Below are 20236 nucleotides of genomic sequence, written 5' to 3' on the forward strand. Positions count from 1 at the left end.
CCCTCTCCAGCTCTCTTGGAACCTTTTTAGACACTGAAAGGGGCTCTAAAGTCTCCACAGATCATTCTCTTCTTCAGTCTGAGTAACTCCACCTGTCTGATCCTGTTTTCACAGAAAAGCTGCTCCAGCCCTCTGAACATCACAGGTCTGTATTGTCCTCACTGTGAAAACACAACAAAATCACACAGTGGTGGCTCCTCTTTGATCCCAAGATGAGCATCACTCCCACCAGGCTCTCCCCAGCTCTGTACCACCTCAGCTCCATCCTCCACTGCCTGCCAGAAAACAGCTGCTGAAAACAATTAATACATGTTGATTGTTTATTGATTCCAACATATTAATAGATTGGATAATAAACAGTACTTTTAAACATTCTCTTAACCAAAAATATAACAAATATTTACAATCACTCAGTAAAAATACAAAAAGCATACAGAGCCACTGTCTTTCTAAAAGACATAAGTGTAAGAGGTATCAAAAAATAGGAGACAAACATTGCTTGTTACAGAATACTTTACAATCACTGACTTGTGCAGTACAATTGCTATTGGAATATCATTACATCTGTGCAGTTTTGCCAATATGCTCACATATTTAGAATTTAATTAATACCAAGCTAAACTGCATTCCAGGAATAACAGAAATAAAGATAAAACAATAAAAAGCACAACAGAAGCAAAAGCTGGGTTGGGAATTCAAGATAGATTACCCTCTATACAAGCGTTCTAAAATATAATGTGTAAAGCTTTTCTAAAGAGAGAGTATCCCTTTTTTCTTTTCTTTTTGCAAAGGCAGTGGTAAGTTTATCCTTCAAAAATTCTGACGTTTTATAAAACATAAATTACGGGGTTGTATTTCCACTGTTGCCTGCAGTAAAATTACTCAGGATGTGAGGAAATGTTCTTGAACAGCCCTGACAGGGTGTTCACAGCCCCCAGCACATCCCATCCCAAGCAATGGGCTCTGACCCCCTTGCAGTGAAGCATCACTCACCTGGCATCACAGGATCTGCTGAGCTGGAAGGGACCCATCAGGATCATCAAGTCCCTCTCCTGCCCCTGCCCAGCACCATCCCCAGCAATCCCACCCTGTGGCTGAGAGTCTTGTCCAAACACTTCTTGAGCTCTGCCAGGCTGGTGCTGTCACCACTTCCCTGGGGAGCTGTTCTGGGTGAAAATCCTTTTCCTAATACCCAGCCTAAACCTCCCCTGGCACAGCTGGAGGCCATTCCCTCTGACCTGTCACCGGTCATGAGAGTGGAGAGATCAATGCTGCCCCTCAGGAGGATGGTGTAGATTGCAATGAGGTCTCTCTTCCCTCACTCTCCTTTTCTCCAGGCTGGCATCACCCCTCCAGACCCTTCCCCATCCTCGTGGCCTCCTTTGGATGCTCTCCAATAGCTTCATGTCTTTTTCATATCATGGTGCCCAAAAATCACACACAGGACTCAAGGTGAGGCCACACCTACAAACTTATCTGAGTAAAGGCAAAAGGAAGGAGCCAGGAAAGCCCCACACTGCCCATTGTTGGCAAACTCTCAAAATTTGTGCACATTGCAAAAACATGAACTGCAAACATCCACACCCATTGTATTTCCATTCTTTTGTGTACTTGGGAGATGAACCTGATGCTCAGAGGCTCAGTGACCTCATTTTCCCTTTTCCACAACTGGAGAGACCAATTCAATTTTACCAAACTACACTGCTTTCTCAGGAATTATTAGGAAGTTTGAGATTCATAACAAAACACTGCGTGCTTAAATCACAGAAATCTGAAATGCATCTTTCACCAACAAGTCAGAAGCAAACAACGAGCAGGAAGTGAGCAAACCCAGGTATGGCAGTGGAAGAACATGACATGAGGCACCTTAACTTTCTATCAGCATCAGAGCCCAAGCTAGAAGAACCTAGCAGAGGTACTGAGTCAGGGATCTGTGGTCCAGAAGACATCACTTCAACAAAGCAGTGTACAACAGGTACTAACCACCATATTGCTTCTGTCTGAATGACCAAAAAAAGGGATAATGTCTCTTCAAACCCACACCAGACACTCCACATTTGGCTATTGATCCCAATCAATGTGATCGGTTGACTTAAAAACAAACAAACAAACAAAAACCCCAGCAAGGAGCAGCAGAGAAGCCACACTGTGCGAGGCAGGAGTAGCAGGAGTAGCTCATCTGTCCATCATTTATGCTTGCTTTATGTACACCAGCTGTGTTGGCTATTAGGAAAATATTATTAGTGAGACTTTCACTCATTCATTTTCAGTGTCTGCCAAACCCTGTGGAACAGACGGATGCTGCTGATGTGCAAACACCACCAAACACCACGTTTGGATGGGTGATTAATTCAGCTGCTCTTGCTGACTGCCAGGAGACCCCGACCTGTTCCCCACAGGGGATTCCCTGCATCCTCCAAGGCAGCACTATTGGGTTTTGGGGTAAAAGGAAGCCACTTTAGTAAGCCCCATCCCCTCTATTTTGTTCAACAGGCTGGAATAAGCTGCAGCTCCCTCCCCAGGGCCAAGGAACCGTATGGCTTCATTCACCTGGCACAACACAGATGATTTCTGATGGAACACAAAGCCTGCTGTTTCCATGCAGAAGTTAAGAAGCAACTACAGCTGACAATGGGATGGCAGGACCTGGATTTACATCCCACAGGAATATCAGTTCCAGAGTTCTATTACCAATATTGCATGTGCTGAAAACACTCACTCTGCCCTGCATTGCTTTGACACATTACTCTTTAGTCATTAAGGCCTGTGCAGGTTCATTATAAGCATTAAGGCCTTGAGAAAGCAAAATGCATGTATTATCCACCTCAAGTGGATTTTAATGTATTTTTTCAACCATTTGCTTCTCTGATACTTGTGCCAAAAATTCATACAGCCAACCAGTGAGTTATAAATTAGGCATCCTCTTCCTCAGCATCCCTGTTCATTTACACCTTCCCAATTCCAGTGGTGACAGGTACATTCCAGGCAATGCTGAGCCTGCAACTGCTCTGAAGGCAGACACAGGCTGGGTCATTCTCACCCACCTGGCTGCATCAGCCCCTAGCTACTATGAAGAAAGCACATCAAAGGCTTTGGGTTGTTTTTGGTACTTGTGGCATTTTCCAAAAATGTTGCATTCACCTTGCACCCCTGCACACATATAGGTTAAAAAAAAAAAAAAAAAACAAACCAAAACCAAACTCTTAAAGCTCTCCACAACTATGGATATAGAAATCAGTTTTGAGGCACTGTAAAAATGACAAACATCATCTTTCTAGCTTAGGCTGTAAACATCACAACAAAGATTTACAATTAAATGTTTAAATACATATTCACACATTCATGTCTGATTTTAACACCAGAATGGGGTGTCATGTATGGAAGGAAGGAAGGATGGAAAGAAGGGAAGAAGGAAGGGAAGAAGGAGAAAGAAAAGAACCTGCAGGCATTTCCAGTTCTACCCCTCTGCACTCTGGCTGGCTAAAAGTAAAATCAAAGAAGCAATTCTTTAGACCATAATCAAACTAGAGGATCATGGGTTAATACTGGCTGGCTGTAAGTCAAAACTCTCATTGACATCAACCACAACAGGATTTTTATTAGAATTTTTAAAAATTGGTTGAGATTATCTGTATTTTCCAGATAAACACAACAGGGTTTTTTAACCCATGATAAAATGCATTATGCTCTTCTATAAGCACTGTGTCATTTATTATTCAGTTTCACAAATTTTATTGTGAAATGTAGGTAATATCTAATTCCTTTATTATTTTTTTTCAAAGACAACCTTTGCACCTAAACCCTGTGCAACTCTGGGAAAAGGCCAGGACATGTGAGACGATCTTAAAAACCACAACACACAGCTGGAGTTTTGAGTTTTAGAACATGCTTTGCATGTTGAACTCTGCAAGGCAAAACCTGGTTAAAACTCTTTTGGGAAAGCTTCAGATCTCCCCAAATGCTCCCCCCTTAAGCTACAGCTTCCACATTTCAAACATTCCTTAACAGGGGAGGAGAGCACCAACTGTTGCCTTAGTTGGCTGGCAGCTAAAACAATTTCTAAAATCCTTGGACAGGTTTCTGCTGTGTCCATGTGGGAGGGGAGCAGCAGGAGCGCTGCCTTGACAGACACTGCTCTGCAGGGCATTGGACTCTAGTCATATTAAATCTAAATCCACTCTAAAATCTATAAATTTCTGCACCCGTTTCTACTTTTCTGTGTTTATTTCGAGAGCACAACAGTTGATGTGTAGCTAATTTACTGTCACATTGACTAAACATTTATATTAGCCAACCAGAGCACTCCCAACGCACGTAAAGGAAACTCCCAGTAAAAAATATTAAATTAATAAATTATTTTCAGATATTTCAGCAACATCCTTTGCTTTTGCTGACATTTTGATATAAGGTTTTTTTTTTGTTGAAGTTCATAAAATAACACTCTCAGACTTCTAACGGTCATGTAGAAAATAACAATGGAGACTACTAAAGGATTACATGGTATCATACAGAAAAATGCTCCCAAGTTTCAAGTGGTGGTGACAATTGGTCCTCCCCAATGCACGAAGCTCGGTCCATCTCTGGGTACCCACGTTGGTACCCAGGCAGTCAGCGCATTCCTTGAAGAGGATTTTCTATTTCATAGGCAGAAATAGCTTCTTGGGTGGTGGTGGCAGAGTGAAGGAAGGTGTGAAGACATGATCCAACCCGTTCCATCTCGTCTGGGACACAGGCAAGGTCTGAGGTCAGTAGCAGCAAGTTGTCAGCAGTCCTAACAGAACCAAGAGACCTTCTCCCTCATCCTTTGTGTTGTGAGTGGTTCATATAAAGAGCCCAAGGGTTAAACTGCTGATACTTGTTCGTCTTCTGCAAAACAAGAGAAAGAAATAAGCAGTTATTCCACCAGTCCCCACCTCGGGCACACAGGGCACAGACCAGCACCCAGTGAGGTGATAACAGTGAGTCTATGACAGCTTCAGCCCTTCAGCAGCAGCATGTTTTCACTGTCTTTATCATTGATCACTACACACTCCGTATCACCATTTACCAGATCCTCAGGCAATCACAGAATGGTGTGGGTTGGAAGGGACCTTATAAAGCATCTCATTCCAACTCCATGCCATAGGCAGCAACACCATCCAGGCTGCTCCAAGCCCCATCCAGCCTGGACTTGTGCACTTCCAGGGATGGGGCAGCCACAGCTTCTGCACTCTGAGGTATGATGGTCATACGATAAAGACATATTGCAAAACAGAAAATCCTAGACCCTCCAAATATTATCAGCATGCAGCTCCCAGTATGCCAAAAGCTATGGATTTGGGAAAAAAGCCAGCAAATTTCCATGCAGTGAGCATTTTATCCCAAATAAAATTAACCAAGCACTTCAAAAATAGTAAAATAGGTGCCCCTAAAAGTGTACAGTTAAATTTAGCTTAGAAAAAATTGATTAAAAATGTTTGAAGCAATGACTTCCCTATTTTTATATCAAAAGCACAAGAGAATTAATGCCAGGCCATTTTATGTTTACTGTAAGTTTGAACTGCAGTACTAATACATATGTTAACTACTGCTTACACATTTTAAAGGGCCAAGATATAATCATTTTGCATCAGAAATTGTTTTAATCTAAATACAGGTTCATTTTAAATCAGTCTGGAATGGAAGGAAATGATCACAACCTTCTAATACAAAAAGAGTTCACCAGCAAAAGGTACAGAAGATCACATCAGTGCACAGAAATTAAAAGCAAATCAGCAGATAAACAATTAAGAAGAAATTCTCCTGACCTGAAGTCAGCTTTGACACAATATAAGAGCAGTCTTTATTGGAAAATTCTCCCCATTTTGGTCACCCTACAAATGCCATGCTTGGCAGCACTGGCTGTTGCTTCAAACAAGATCATGAAAAATGAACTGGAAGAGCCACTGTCAGGCCAAGTTAGGCAGAGAACACAGATTTCATCAAATGCACTCTCCAGAAGAACAGAAGTTCACTATTATTTTTGTTCAATATTTGAAACTCAATCTCCAAAAATATCTGCTGAGGCATAAGGCAGCTCAATGCCAGCACACCAGAATACAAACGAAATCAGTTCACTCCACCAAATCCAAATCATTGATTTTAGATGATAACCCTGATGCCAGCAAAACCAGTGGGACACCAGTTAATCAGCCCAAGGAGGCCAGAGTTTTTCCTCTGTCATGTAACCTGTCAGTGTCCCATCACTGTTTAGGGGGGGACCAATTTTAAAGTAAAAAAAAACCAAACAAAACAAAACAGAAACAAACAAACAAAAAAACCAATAAAAAAATCTACATGCTCTTAAGTGTCTCAGCTATACTTTAGGAGATCTTATATGCACTTTTTTGCATATTTATTTATTTACATATACTTTTAGTTCGTTTGGTGCCAACATGCTTTTTCTAAGGGGAAGGCATTCTTCTTTGCTTTAAACGTGTATGCACATGCACACAGCTATGCATGACACACACAGCCACGCATGTGCACACAGCCACACAAACACAACTGTGTATTATCCAGAGATTAATCCGCTTTTAATCTCCAAGGGCGAGCCAAGAGAAAGCCCAGAACAGTGCTGTGCAGTGCACCCTGCACAGCCCCCTCCCCAGCCAGGTGTTCACCTACCATCCTCTTCACTATCTGCGTCAGGCAGCTCTGCTAGCCTGGGGCTGGACGGCTGCCGGCCGTGCCACTGAGGCATCCTCGAGGAGACACAGGCCACCGCGTCGCTACCCAGAGCAGCTGGTGGAAGTCTAGAGAGGTCACTGTGCAGCATCTTTGACCTCTGCACTGCCACACTATAGTCTGGAGGTTTGAGGTGTGGGTGGTGGGGCGATCCTTCTTTAATGTCCGCTAAAGAAATCCCCATATATCCCGGAGGGGTGGGCGGTGGCTCCCTATACCTATCGTCCTTCTTAGGTGAGGTGACACAGTACACTGGGCACAAGAAATAAGCAATGGAAATGTTAAAGAAGAAAAAGAAAGGAAACAAAACGTTAAAAAATCATGAAATGTTACAATGGCAAAACAGAAACTGATAACAAAATGCAAATGCAGAAACACTGGTTATAACGACAGCAGCAGGTATTTATGCCTTCATTTCTATTTTCTATTTATTTTAAGAAGTCAGAGTAACAAGAGAATCCATGAACTCCTTAGGTGAGATGTCAATTGAGTGGAAAGAGGGCTCTAAGCTTGTCTGCATTCAGACTGCAATTAACACCTTTTATCACAGTCCCTGCTCCTGTGGCCCTGCTGCACCAGGGGATGCTCTGGAGCTCGCCAGCAGGATGGAGAGGCAGCACAGCCAAGTCTGCTGCCACTGTTACAGGCTGGGAAACTGAAACAGAAGGAATTAAGGCAACCAGCCCAGAGTTACTTCACACAGCATGCTGGTGTTTGACAGCAAGAACTGCTGGTTGACTTCCAACACCCATTTCATCACCCAAAAGAGGTCAGTTGCTTAACACAAATTCATTACAATAAAACATCACCATATCAACTGATGTGTATAAAGACATGAAACCATCCAGCTATGCCATAGGAAGAAAAAAAAACCAGCACCATTTAAAGTTGATCCTACGAGGCAGACTGTGTATTGAGCCTGCATTAATTATTTTATGTTTCCACAGAGTGAATAATGGCTTATCACACCCATACTTTTGATTTCTTACTTTTTTTTCCCTTGGTTTTTGCTTTGTTTTCTTTTTTACCCTTTTCTTAAACTACGTTCTCTGTTTACAAGTGAGAAAAAAACAGGACCAGTTATTGGAACAGCCTTTGGAAGGGCTGCATTACACCTTGTGCAGTCATGAAAAGGCTACAGTCAATATTATACATTTGCAATGGTCATGCCTCATAATTCATCTTCTCCCTTCCTGCCCTGTTCAGCAGCAGTTCAAGTCACAGAGGCTCTCAACCCAAAATATAACTCTTTTAAGGCTGCCTCCCCTCCCTCCCACCCCAGGTCTGGGGCTTTTGTGCATGTTAAATTGGGCTTTTTTCCATGGACATGTTGCAACAGGACAATTTCAAAGCCAGGGTAATTTTTTTAATCTCTTAGTTAAGTGAATTTGCATTCTTCCTGTGGATCCATTTTAAAGAGGGCATTAGTTCATTAGTTTCATTTAGTTCAGCAAATATAATAGTTTCTTATCTTAGAAGAATGTGAAGGGATGAAAAATAAAGAAGTATTTCTTATTGTGTTGTAGACTTGTGAGATTCCAGGTTTTGGTATCAGGAAGACAACTGGTTCATGCTGGAACACAAGCTGGCCTCAGCTCGGGCCTGGGCAATCAAAATCAAATTCAGTCAGTCTGGGGTTTAGCAGATACACGTGGATACATGCAGAGATTTATACTATTTAATTACAGGATTTATTTTCATTTAACTAGCACTGAATGAGGTCTCTGTGAAAAAGCAGGGGAAGTGAAGAGGATCTGCTCTTCCCTGGAGGGATGGGGAAGGGCTGGGTCCTCACCTTCAGTCTTGGTTGGATTTGCAGGAGGAATGACAAGGGTGGGTATGTTCTCCTTCAAAGGAGAAAGCTTCAGGCTCCCTGGAGCTGACCTTTAGTCTACTAGAGTAATGCAAGAATCATGTGTCCCTTTAAGTTCCAATTCACAGTATTTTACAAACTGTGAAATAAAGTGAAGATATCTTTGGTACACTGCGTGATGGCCAGCAGCTAATGGATTTGTGTTTGCAAACCTGTAATTACACCCCCCCATCTCAGATCTTTCCTGCAGCAGACATACTCATGTCCAGCACTCTGAGTGCTCCTCACAGCTACATGGTGCAGAATGGGAAGAGAATTAAAAGGAAGGGCAAATGCTATCAGCAAAGACAGCATGTACTGAACAGTAAACCTGCCATTTCCTCACACAGCCCAGACACTCACGAACAGCTCTGAAAGGCTGCAAGGGAAGAGCACTGAGCTCTTCTTCTGTACAGCAATGAATGTACTTCTTCAAGGTACAGCAATGAGCTGGGAGCAAATTTTCGGCAAGGCTCCACTATGATTTCTTTTTCAAAGCCAAGAAGGAGGAACACAATCCAAGACCTCCGCCCTACATGCAATGTTTATTCAGGCAATTACCTTTGATAACAAACCCCTCCAGCAATCCACTCAGTAATTAAACTACATTTCAGCTGCACCCTTGCCCAACAGTCTTAGAAAGCTCTGCATTCCATGTTTTATCTTGCTACTAACCCAGTTCCTTTAATTCTGGCTATTGAACTCACTAGGATGGGGGAAGAACATCTTGCTTGATAGAACTATGCATATTTCAAAGAACTTCTAAAATTTTTTTCTCCTTTCATAAGTAGCCAAACTGCAGCTGTATAATCAAATAAATGGCATCTTAAAATAGCAAAGACAGGAAAGGAATCTGCTTTGCCCTTGAGCTTTCAGAGCCCAAAGCCCTGTGGATGAAAGGTGCCTCAGCTCCAGAGAGGCAGGTGAGCTCCACACTACTCTGCAGTCATGCTCTTCCCTCTGGGCTCCTGGCAAGTCTGTATTATAAGGAGTATGGGATCACTGACTCTTGTCAGAAGGACATCTACATTGATGAGTATACCTCCAAAATCATTCAAAAAAGCAAAACAGCATACTACAGGAAAGACCTGCCTGACATTTTCCTGAAGAGAGTTTTCCTGCAGACCCATGAAGCGACTGGGAAGTGCACTTGTTTATTATCTTGATATTCCTAATGCAAAAGAAGGTGGCTTGAAAACACACTGTGTAGTGCTCAGCATGTGAAAAGCTGAATTCAACATGCCAGGCAGCCCCAGACCTGCTGACATCATTTCTTAACAACTTAGCACAAAATGAAAAGCAGATGTAGCAGCTTCCATGAGCTGTTGGCTTGGCTTACCTATCAGGCCTTTTTCTGTACTCGAAGTAACAGTTTTGTACGTTGTGTCAGCGCCTGGTTTAGAGTCCAAAGCCTCCGTCTGCTCCGACGAGGAGTTCTCCAGCCCCCTCCTCTTAATTGTGCCATAGTTTGTCTCGTAAGTGTCTGACAGGGAGCTGGAGGATGCCCAGCTCTGCCGAGACTGGTCGAGCTCCACGCTGGCTTTCGACTGCCTGTTGGCTTTGGAAAAGGCTTCAGAATACAAATAACCCTCCTCAGAGTAACAGTTTGTGGGTTCCACTTCAGCTATAGGTCCGTCCAGCTGGGTGTGACGGTAAGAACTGAGCAGATCCCAGCTCTTCTGGTTTGGGATATTCTGGAAATTGTCATGAGAACTACTTGAGCAGGAAGTCCAGCTGCCCCGGCCGCTGTCTGCTGCCTCTACCGTGATGTGCTCATGGGAGATCTCCTCGCTGCTCATGGAAGATGTGAATGCCATCCCTCTGATCAGAGCAGGCCTAGTGATGGACCACCTACATTGGAAAACAACAGAAATTGGGAAATAAACACTTGTAAGCTTTTACAATAAGAGCAATGTACTCAGAGCCAACTCCGGGTTTGTACCAGGTGAGCAGCAAGCCCAAGGCACAAGGGAGCTCTGACAAGAGACACTGTTACTCCCAATCATTACTGCACCCAGCAGCAAGGAAGTTATTCCCAAGGGATAACAAGTTTGCAACATGCATTTCCAGGCTGCACTCCAGATCCCCAAGTCTGGCCCACAGAAGCTCTTCTCTACCAATCACATCCACAGTGCCTGACACAGCAGAAGAGCAAGTTACCTCTTCCATTTAGTCTGCTACCACCTTTTTCTCTACATTCATAAACTAAAACAAAAATAAATATATAGAATAAAATCCAACCCCTTCACTGGCAGCAGCATCAAGTTGTTCAGACAGAGTGGAAAACAAGCTGAATTTCAAGAACATCTGGAAATACTGGGCATAAGTAACATTTGTGGGAACAATATGGAGGGGCAGATTCTGAAAAGCAAAGTCCAAAATTTCTTTTTTAAAGAAATGTCTGCTGAAAGCTCTAATGGATCTAAATGCACAGTAAAGGGGGAAAAAAATAAAGCTAGGTTTGTGTGAATTTGGAATACATGAAGATAGGATTGCCAGACATTATTCAAGTCTCCCAACTATTTCTGGGTGTGCTAACAAATGCATGGGCAGCACAACATTAAAATTCAACACCCTCCCTTCAGCAGTTTACTGACAAGCTGTGAAATCAAGGAAGGTTTCTTAGGTATGTGCAAGCAAAGGGTTTTATTTCCTTCCTTTTCTATTTTGTTAAGTCCTGGGATAAAATCCACTTTCTTTCCTTGTAACTAACTGAAACTAAAGAATAAAGGAACAACCACAAAACATGAACTCAATGTATATTATGTATTCTAGAAAGGGAATTATTTTATTCAATGAAACAGATCCTTTAAATTCCCAATTTAATCCTATGAAATAAACTGGATTACTCATTTCTTTCCACCCCTGGAAGTGTTCAAGGCCAGATTGGATGGAGTTGGAAGCACCCTGATCCCTGCCCAGAGAAGGGGGGTAAGATGAAGATGATCTTTAAGGTCCATTGCAACCCAAAGCACTCTATGATACCATGTGCTGGAAAAATCAGAAATGTAAGGAGCATCTCTCATTTAGCTGAGTCCATGACAGCTGAGGACAGACAATGCTATCTCAAGATTTATTAGGAGATATTACATCCTATGGATCAAGGTGCTACATCTAGCAAAAAAAAAAAAATCCAAAAACATCCAGTTCAAGGCATCATTTCAGCACAAATTCTCATTGCACTGAAGTAACAAGACCTCTTATGTGGAAACTGTCAGAAAGACACTGGCAGAGAGCTGCCAGTCTGCCTAAGCAACAAATGATAATTAGAAAAATCCTTACAAATCACATTAGAGCACGTTAAGTGACTGGCACTGCTGACTCACAGAGAATTGATCACATCCTGCTGTTCTTTTGCTGTCTCTCACCATGGCATTAATTTGCTAAGCATCATCCTGGCTTTTAACAAGCTTTCAGTCTCCTGCAAGAAATATCCAGCTAAACCCCACCAATGGGAACAAGCTGTTGTCTCCCCAAGTAATACTGTAAGCTTCTTATGGAAACAGGCTCCCACACAGCACCAGTGCTCCAGCTCCCAGCAGAAGCTGGATAACCACAGTGGGGTGCATAACTGTGTCCTGGCCAAAGCTTCCTGACCCCTTCTGACAGCAGAACACCCCAGCAGAAGCAGCTGCACCTTACCCCGGGCAGGGCTGGCCGTAATCTGTCAGTGCCTGAGGATGCTCCTTCCTCTCTGCCCCTCCTGAATCCACCACGATGAGGGACTGGGACAAGCTCCTCTCGTCCTGCAGTGCTGCTGACATGGAGTCCACAGAGCAGTTGCTCACGATGCTGGAGCGCGATGAGATCTCGCTGTGACTGGAGTCTGAGAAGTTGTCGGATTTAGTGGAAGGTATGAGGGCATAGCCTAATACAGGAGAGGAGAGGAGAGGAGAAGAGAATGTCTCCATCAACATGCAACAACGAAGAATTGACACACACATTACAGCGAGGATATTCAGGGAAAACCAACCAAACCCTGTTTGCATACAATCAGTCCACTGAGGATTTTAGGGTACTAAAGCTTTTAGCATCTAGCACTGATTTACTAATGCAAGTCCAGGAACACCAATAAGCCACCTGCAAATCCACTACTTTCCAGAGCAGCAGCTTTAACCTACACAACCAGAATCAGCAGCCTACTGCATCGCTACTGGGCAGGCAAATCAGGTCTTTCCAATTCTGCAAGTGCTGACTCCTTCAGTAAAAATGCAGCACACTTCCCACTAGCCCTCTGCCATACTGCCATGCAAGACTCAAAAAAAGATTCTGGCAGTGGAGGAGGAGATGCTGACTAAGGTGAAAGACAGCTATGAGCGCTCAGGAATTAGCCATATGATCCATTTCAGTTTTAATATCTGCTCCAAAACTAACAGAGAAGGAAGCAAAGGCAGGAAGGGCAACCTTGGCAGGAGCTGGACCAGACTCCAGTGTTGTTCCCACAGAAGGGGAACAACTGAAGACCCATCAGATTTAGAGCAAAATGTATGGTTTTTTTTCTCTGCTTGGCTTACCCTCAAATAACTTCTTTCACACACAAATAAGGTATATACACCCCTATAAATCTAACACCTCAGACAAGCTTTTTTTTTCCCTAAATTTCTGCACTTGTGCCTTTCAGTGGGACTGCCACATATTTACATTGATTAGGTGAAGAAGTGAAATGACATGGCAGTGTAAAAGCCAGTGGTACACACAATCTAACACAGAAAACAGATGCCCTTAAATGCATAAACAATACAGTGATGATACAGTATGGCATGTGGAGACACTGGCATACAGCCAGTGAGCATAATGCTCATAATTTGAGATTTTAGAGCTTAACTTTGATTACTTGGTAAGATAAGAGCAAATATGAGCAGTAAATATCAATATTATCAAGCTATAGAACTAAACTTTAAAATGTACTTAAGAACAGCCTTTTTAAGATTAAATTTCAGTTTCCTTTCATTTGGCAATAACTAATATTTCATATTCTTTACATTTTTTAGCGACTCTTTAAATTGACACAACTACACTGCAGTAAGAAATGCCCTCAGTTTTCCAACTATCTGGAGAACAAAGAAGAACTCTTTGTTCTCTTCATTAAAGAAGAACAGTAGAGAAAAACTCTTCATCTCTTCATTAAAGAAATTAACACTATCTGAAAGGTGAGCCATAACATAACAGCACATGTGTATAACAGACTAAATATAAGTATTTGCTGGGCTGAAAAGGACACCAGAAGATGTGACCAGTGGAATACACACCAGTGCTGGAAGTGAGCATTCCACTGACCAAGTATCAGGGACTGTTTAATTAACAAATGCTGCAGAACTTACTGTTTCACTGGCATTTGGGACACACTAAGGAACTGAACTGACACTGTACCTGCTCCTTGATTCTCTAAACTTCACATTATTGTCTTCACTGCACTGTAAGGGTGATTAGCTATAATGAACTGACACAAACATCTGGAAGGGAAGCACATCAAACATCTTAAACACGTAAATGGATAATGCTGAAATAAGTCAGATAAACTCAGGATATCAGACACAACATGGACATCAGTCTTCCTTCTAAAAATACATTATATAGTCTTCCTCCTTCTTCTAGGCCTTGTGCATAGGCAGTAGGATATGTACACACTGCTGTTGGTACAGATACTTGCTGTACTCAGAGCATCAATGTCTTTGCTGTTTCCACTGCTTTCTAAGGCTTCAGTGGGCTCTGCTTCCCTCTTTGCAGTAACAGCTTTTCTTTCCCTGGAGAAGCTTCTTTCCCTAAGTCTTCTAAACAGGGATCCCTTTATTTTTGTGGGTTCATGCTCAGCTTCTGTCTTTCTACTCTCTTTCTCTCTGTCCACCTTTGCACTTCTCTCAGAACTCTCTCCAGCTTGGCAAATCTTCTGAATTTGCTTTTGTAAGTAAGCCCCACCTATTCCATAGCTGCGCTGTCCACTGTTCTTGTTGCTGGTTTCACTGGCCAGTGATGAGGAAGAGCCAGAAAGATTCATCTGACTGCAGTTATCCGACCTTTGGATGTTGCCAACTACAATGAAGTAGACACAGACAGATGTTGACAGATGATGAGATAAATAACAACAAAAATAACAACCTAATTGAAAATCCTTTTTTCTTCAATCCTATTTGTGTATCACTTGAGTATAGCTCAAAAAAAAATGAAATCTAAGATCAAGTGGAATGTGTTCATGCCTAAAATTATGTCTTTCAGCTGTCTGTGAAGCACCTAATTTTAGATCAATGAGCTGTTAGCACAACACATACAACAAAGTACAGATCACCTCAATCAAATGAGATCAGTGCTGAAAGCAAGATGAATCAATGAAACAATCCCCAAGAAACAAAACATTATTTTCAAAGAACCAAGTAAAAGTTAACAAAAATAACATACTTAGAAGCGATGCTCAGTGGAGCAAGATTTGGCAACCCAAGTATTGAAGCTTTTTATACATATGCTGTGTTTAAGTAAAATAAGTGGCATTCTCCTAAAGGAAACACAATCTTGTGAAGGCAGAAGTGGACAGACCAGCCTGATCTCCCACTGAGAAGGGTGAGAAGATGCAGCAGGTCACTGTGCCATGCCATGCCAAGTGGCTTTGGGCTGTCAGTGAGTCAAAGCAGCACAGAAGGGAGGAGAGGGGCCTTACACCATCCAACACCAACCACCCGCGCTGGCTACTGAGTGGTGCTAAGATTTCAAATCAATTTCCATCCAAGGTTCACTAATGATGAAGTGATGCAGGTCTTTTAAGACGAAGACATCAAAAATAAAGGGATTCTCAGGGCATCATGAGAGACAGGGATGCATACAAAGCCCTGTGCACAAGAACAAAAAGTATGAACAGCGACTCGAGGATTTAGATGGATGCACTACTTCTGCAGCAACATAAACCACCTGTCCTGGAGAACTATGACACCATTCTACCTTCAGCTCTATCTGATCACCTGCTATTCCAACTACCTGGGACAAGACCAGAAGTTGTCTCAATAGCTGCAGTTTCTGTCCAACACTGCCATCTTCAAGAAATCCCCAGGTCTGAGAATCCCATTTATTAAAGTGGCCACCTAAATCTGAACTGGCCTGATGGCAGGCGTCAGCACTTCAGTTCTGTTGGGAATTCTGCCAAAAGCTCTTAGGCAGTATTTTAAGAAAACAACTATTCCATTTTTTTTTAAATACTAAGTGACTTAAAGGTCCAAAATATACAAATACATTGGAAAATCATATCTATTCATAGAAAGACGTGATTCTATTCTTGACATAAACATTCTAAATTACGATTTCTCTTACATGTCATTGCCAACAAATATTCCTGCCACTGCCCACCCTGGTTTAGGCTCCAGCTCCTGGGACTGACACTGCCACACACTTACCTTTGCGTGGGGAGCCCTGAGGAGAAGCAGGTGGGCTGGAGTGCAAAGAAGATGCCATGGACATAGTGTCATCTGCTTGTTTCTTACTACTTACTTCCTCAGACAAGCTTAAAGATTTCTGTGGAGAGCCTGTACCTATGAAAACAATGGGATCAGTTACTGCACATTATTCTTCTTTTGAATTACTGATTTCTGTTTAAATTACAAATAAGCACCACGTTGAACAATCAGAATATTCAGCAAAGAGAGGAACAGATGCTCTGAGAATTCTGCATATGGAGGCAGCCTCCATTTAAATTTAGATCAGATCAGCTGTGGCCACTGCTACTGCTGGCTGCTCATCTAAACTGCGTTGAAACACCCATATCCCAACAGGAACCACTGTAATGGATACATTTGCTGTGGTTTTGGCAAAGGACTATGTAAAAAAATACCTGTGTGCAGTATAAACCTTGGAGGAAATCCTTGCCCATGGCACTGTTGGGACTGTGTTAAAAACCATGTGTGTCAGAGCCACCAGGTCAGCTCAAGATCTTCACAAGCAGGAGCTCTCAAATCAACACTCATGGCCACTATCCACAGCTTGGCCAGTGTAGCAAAACCAGTGTCCCACACATGGTTTGGTGTTTCTTACTCACTATTAGACCATCCTGCAGAGGACTCAGTGCTGAGGAGTTATTTCAAGTTCCCAATAACTGTTAGATCAGCATGGACTACCACACACAAATGAAGAAAAACCTCTGAGAAAAGTTTCTGGAACTTATCAAACTGCACAGGCTTTTCAGAGGGGAACTGAAATAAGTACTAACTGGAAACAGTATTTTATATGCTGTAATATATTGTTTTCTGAAGCTATTTTAAATTATGTTGATGCCCAATATAATATAAATTAATTCGGTATCAGTTATTGACTGCAGCTAACTTCATTTAATAACCCACAACTGCAGCTTTCAAACGATACAACAGTTATGTAAATAGAACAAAAGCTTTTTAATAAAGAATATACTGCTTTGTAACTAGCAAATTTAGAGACTAAAAATATGTTCATTAGGAGCAACTAATAATTATGTTGCTCTATTTGACCATAATGCTGTTAAAATGGTGTCCCAGTGGTTAAAATATTAAATGTCTGTGATGTTTCAATGATTTCACCCAAATATATTAGACCTCATGAAGCAAGAGCATATTTGGAGACAGCATCTCACCACTGACCGTTTTAAAGTTATAAAAGACTGTGCAAATAACTAAGCATGCTCTCTTAAAACACAGCAATATGTATCAGCTGGTTTAAAATGAATTAATCTAATAAAGTTTACAACAGTACCACACATAAACCACTCAGCTACAAAAGAGCTCCTCCCTCCTGCTTGCTTACATCTTTAAACCTTCCCAGCCAGGTGAACTGAAGATACTCACTGAATGTGACATGATCCTTTGTCAGTCCCTTTTTCCTGCTGGGGTACAAATTCACAGTTGGGACCTGAAGAACTTGACTCATTCGATTTTGTTGATGCTGATGGGCTTTTGTGGTTTGGCCAATTGATCTCATGGGCACTGGAGACATTTCGGAGGATTTCCCTCCTCTTCTCTCACTTAAATTCTTTGTCACTGTTAGGGAAAAACTGCATATAAATATCTAGCACTTTCAATTGCAGGATTAATGCAATACAACCAACCAGACAAAGGAACCACTGTACAAAGAAGATAAATTGTATTTTAAACCATCTCTAGTCCAAACACGACGATCCCATCACAATGAAGATGATGTGTGAAGAGCTTTAAAAAAAAGCCCTAAATTCTTGAAAGCCATCGAGGTACTTCATCAAAAGATCAAAAGATGTTGTTTACTTCTACCACAAGCCTGTATTTTAAATGTTTGCATGCAAGGTGCAATTGCATAACAGCACCTCTTTCAAAATCAGGGGGTTTTGCAAGTGCCATCAAATGTTTCACTAGGTGGCACAAGTGATTTACAGCACAGGGCTCTGCTTCAGCTTCTGCTTTAATCACAAAGCAACTCACAGACTGCTCCTCATGTGACTTCTCCTGAAATTCAGTTGGAAAACTCTGGATTGCAGTGTCACTGCTGCTCATTCCTACCACAAGCAAGGACAGAAGCTAATTACTGAGGTAAGAAACGGGGGAGCTGAACCCCTGAAAAGTGGGTAATCTAACAAAGTGGGGAGAGACATCCCTGGATGGTCAGTGCTCTCACTGCACCAGATTTACAACCACTAGGGGCTGGCAGGTCCCTCATGCCACACATCACTGCTCTATCCTTTCTTTGTAACAAGGATCCTCAACTGGATCTCCTACCTGTGGGTTTTGGGGCTTAAGGCTTTTTCCACAGTTTAAAAAAATGTTCCTTTTAATAATATGCCAATCTACCACATATTTATTTGTATATCCACTTAAATTTAATTTTCCTTCCTCATGTTTAAGAAAATACAGAATTAATTTGCCTAACTACATGAAGTAGTAGGGTATATAATCCCTATTTTTACTTCCAAATATCTATGGCTAGCACCGTGCATATAAGATTTTAATTTTTTTTTTAACAAATAAAAACCAATCTGATAACATTTATGTTTTTCTCTTGGGCCTGGTACCTGTTATGATTGCACACAGATCATCTAGCAAGAGTTCAAACATGAAGGATTTAGCATTTTTTAAAAGGGAGTTAAATGTGGCCATTTCCAGGTTTCCTGCTTCAGTGCTACTTAAAAGTAAATGCTAGAAGAAAATTTGCATAAGACATCATCTTAGGCAATAACAAGGATTTGCATTCTTAATACTGGATAACGGCAAGGGCTTAAAATTTTATCTTCAAGATGCCATCTCCTAGTTATGCTTTGAACTTACCTCATCAGAGATAAAACAGTATTTGAAGACAAAAAAAGCCTCAAAATGCTATATTTGGACAAAAGACAAGCAGGAAACATAATTTTGTTTAGCATGGCTGTTACTCATCTATTTTGAAACAAATCTGCCTTTCAAGAAAGTGAAAACTGCTAAAGTATCTAAATAAAACACAATTATAACTTCTCACTTCCAAATAAGAATTTACTGAACTGTGTAAGACAGCAGGTCAGACAACAGTTTGTTTGACAAGAGCTCAAATTATGAGAGCCATCCTGCTGTAGTCCTCAATTTGTGACTGTCAAGCCATGTCAAACTCATCAGTCAATACTGACCTAACTTCTCCTTCTCAACAATCTTCATTTATTCAAAGGTGTAATCCATTGCACTTTCTATATTGATTTTGTCTCTTTTCATTTCTTGCTGTTCATATGGTAAAGACTACTTTTATCCTTCCTAGGTCTGTGCAAGGACAGCAGGGCACCAGCAGAGCTGATGTGCTATTGGATTTCCTGCCAGAATGATGGAAAGACACCCAGCTTTAGGAACTAAAGGTCAAAATAAAAAACATCACAGAAGTTTTTTGAGCTCAACCAGAACATGAACACACATGCTGTCTTGCTGAAGCTCTCAGTATATGAACTGAAAATACAACCCTTACTAGAGTATCTTCCCCTCAGAGGAAAAGTTTAAGAGTATTTTTACAGAAGGAACAACGTTTTTTATAAATGCTATACATCATGCTGCTGTTCTAGCTCACTGTACTTACAAGTGCTGTATGCAGGCTCACACTGAAGTGACAATATCTGGATCTTCTCTTCGTCTGTCTCTACACTGAGGTTGGACAGGTACTGCTTCACCTTCCTGGCCATCTGGGCATCCTCGTAGAGCTTCTTGGCGTTCAGCAGCGAGCTGCGGCGGGCGCGCTTCTTGTGAGCGCCTCCCTGCACGTCCAGCATGTTGGAGTTCATGCTGCCCTGGCTCAGAGACCTACGAGAGAAAAGAGCAAAGCACTAAAGGTTCAGTTCTCAACAGCAACAAAGAGCTGCAGCAGCATAGGCCAAAGCAGATTAATACCAATAGTCTTCAGTTAGGGCTAGTGCATGCTGATGCAAATGAGTTAAAAAAGATGAACAGCATTAAAACAACACTTGTCTTAACATATCTGGGTAAATTGAGAGCAGGGATTTGAGCCTAAAACAGGACTGCCTGTGGAAATGTGGAGCTGGGAAGAACAAGGGGCAGTGCTGCATGTGGAACTCATTCAGCTCCACCAATGAACGCCAGGCTTGTGCTGCAGGACCCGCAGCTGACAACAAGAAATGGCCTCAAGTTGTGCCAGGAGAGGTGTAAATTGGACATTAGGAAAAACTTCTTCATGGAAAGGGTTGTCAAGACCTGGAACAGCCTGTCCAGGGCAGCGGTGGGGTCAGCATCCCTGGAA

General features: G+C 41.9%; 1 protein-coding gene and 1 long non-coding RNA gene across 16 annotated transcripts in view; one reads left to right on the forward strand and one right to left on the reverse strand.

Annotated features, from left to right (window-relative positions):
• Nucleotides 1-306: 306 nt before the first annotated feature.
• RAPGEF6 (Rap guanine nucleotide exchange factor 6) overlaps nucleotides 307-20236 on the reverse strand; it is a 126432-nt gene continuing 106502 nt past the window's right edge. For 7 of the 15 annotated variants that reach the window (XM_064387644.1, XM_064387639.1, XM_064387637.1 and 4 more), the window contains 8 exons: nucleotides 19562-19782; nucleotides 17350-17541; nucleotides 15934-16068; nucleotides 14474-14587; nucleotides 12200-12425; nucleotides 9897-10408; nucleotides 6646-6957; nucleotides 307-4866 (listed from right to left, as the gene is read on the reverse strand). In XM_064387644.1, coding sequence (XP_064243714.1) covers nucleotides 4841-4866; nucleotides 6646-6957; nucleotides 9897-10408; nucleotides 12200-12425; nucleotides 14474-14587; nucleotides 15934-16068; nucleotides 17350-17541; nucleotides 19562-19782 — 1738 coding nt within the window. In that variant the 3' untranslated portion in view covers nucleotides 307-4840. Of the gene's footprint in view, nucleotides 4867-6645; nucleotides 6958-9896; nucleotides 10409-12199; nucleotides 12426-13927; nucleotides 14588-15933; nucleotides 16069-17349; nucleotides 17542-19561; nucleotides 19783-20236 lie in introns of those variants that run through there. The other 8 variants (XM_064387645.1, XM_064387642.1, XM_064387643.1 and 5 more) reach the window with 4 other exon arrangements.
• LOC135279996 (uncharacterized) lies at nucleotides 12862-19752 on the forward strand. Its single transcript, XR_010347114.1, has 2 exons — nucleotides 12862-13707; nucleotides 19253-19752. It is a non-coding gene; the product is annotated as an uncharacterized LOC135279996 (long non-coding RNA).

Source organism: Passer domesticus, chromosome 13, assembly GCF_036417665.1.
Source record: "Passer domesticus isolate bPasDom1 chromosome 13, bPasDom1.hap1, whole genome shotgun sequence".
In the NCBI taxonomy this organism is placed as follows: Eukaryota; Metazoa; Chordata; class Aves; order Passeriformes; family Passeridae; genus Passer; species Passer domesticus.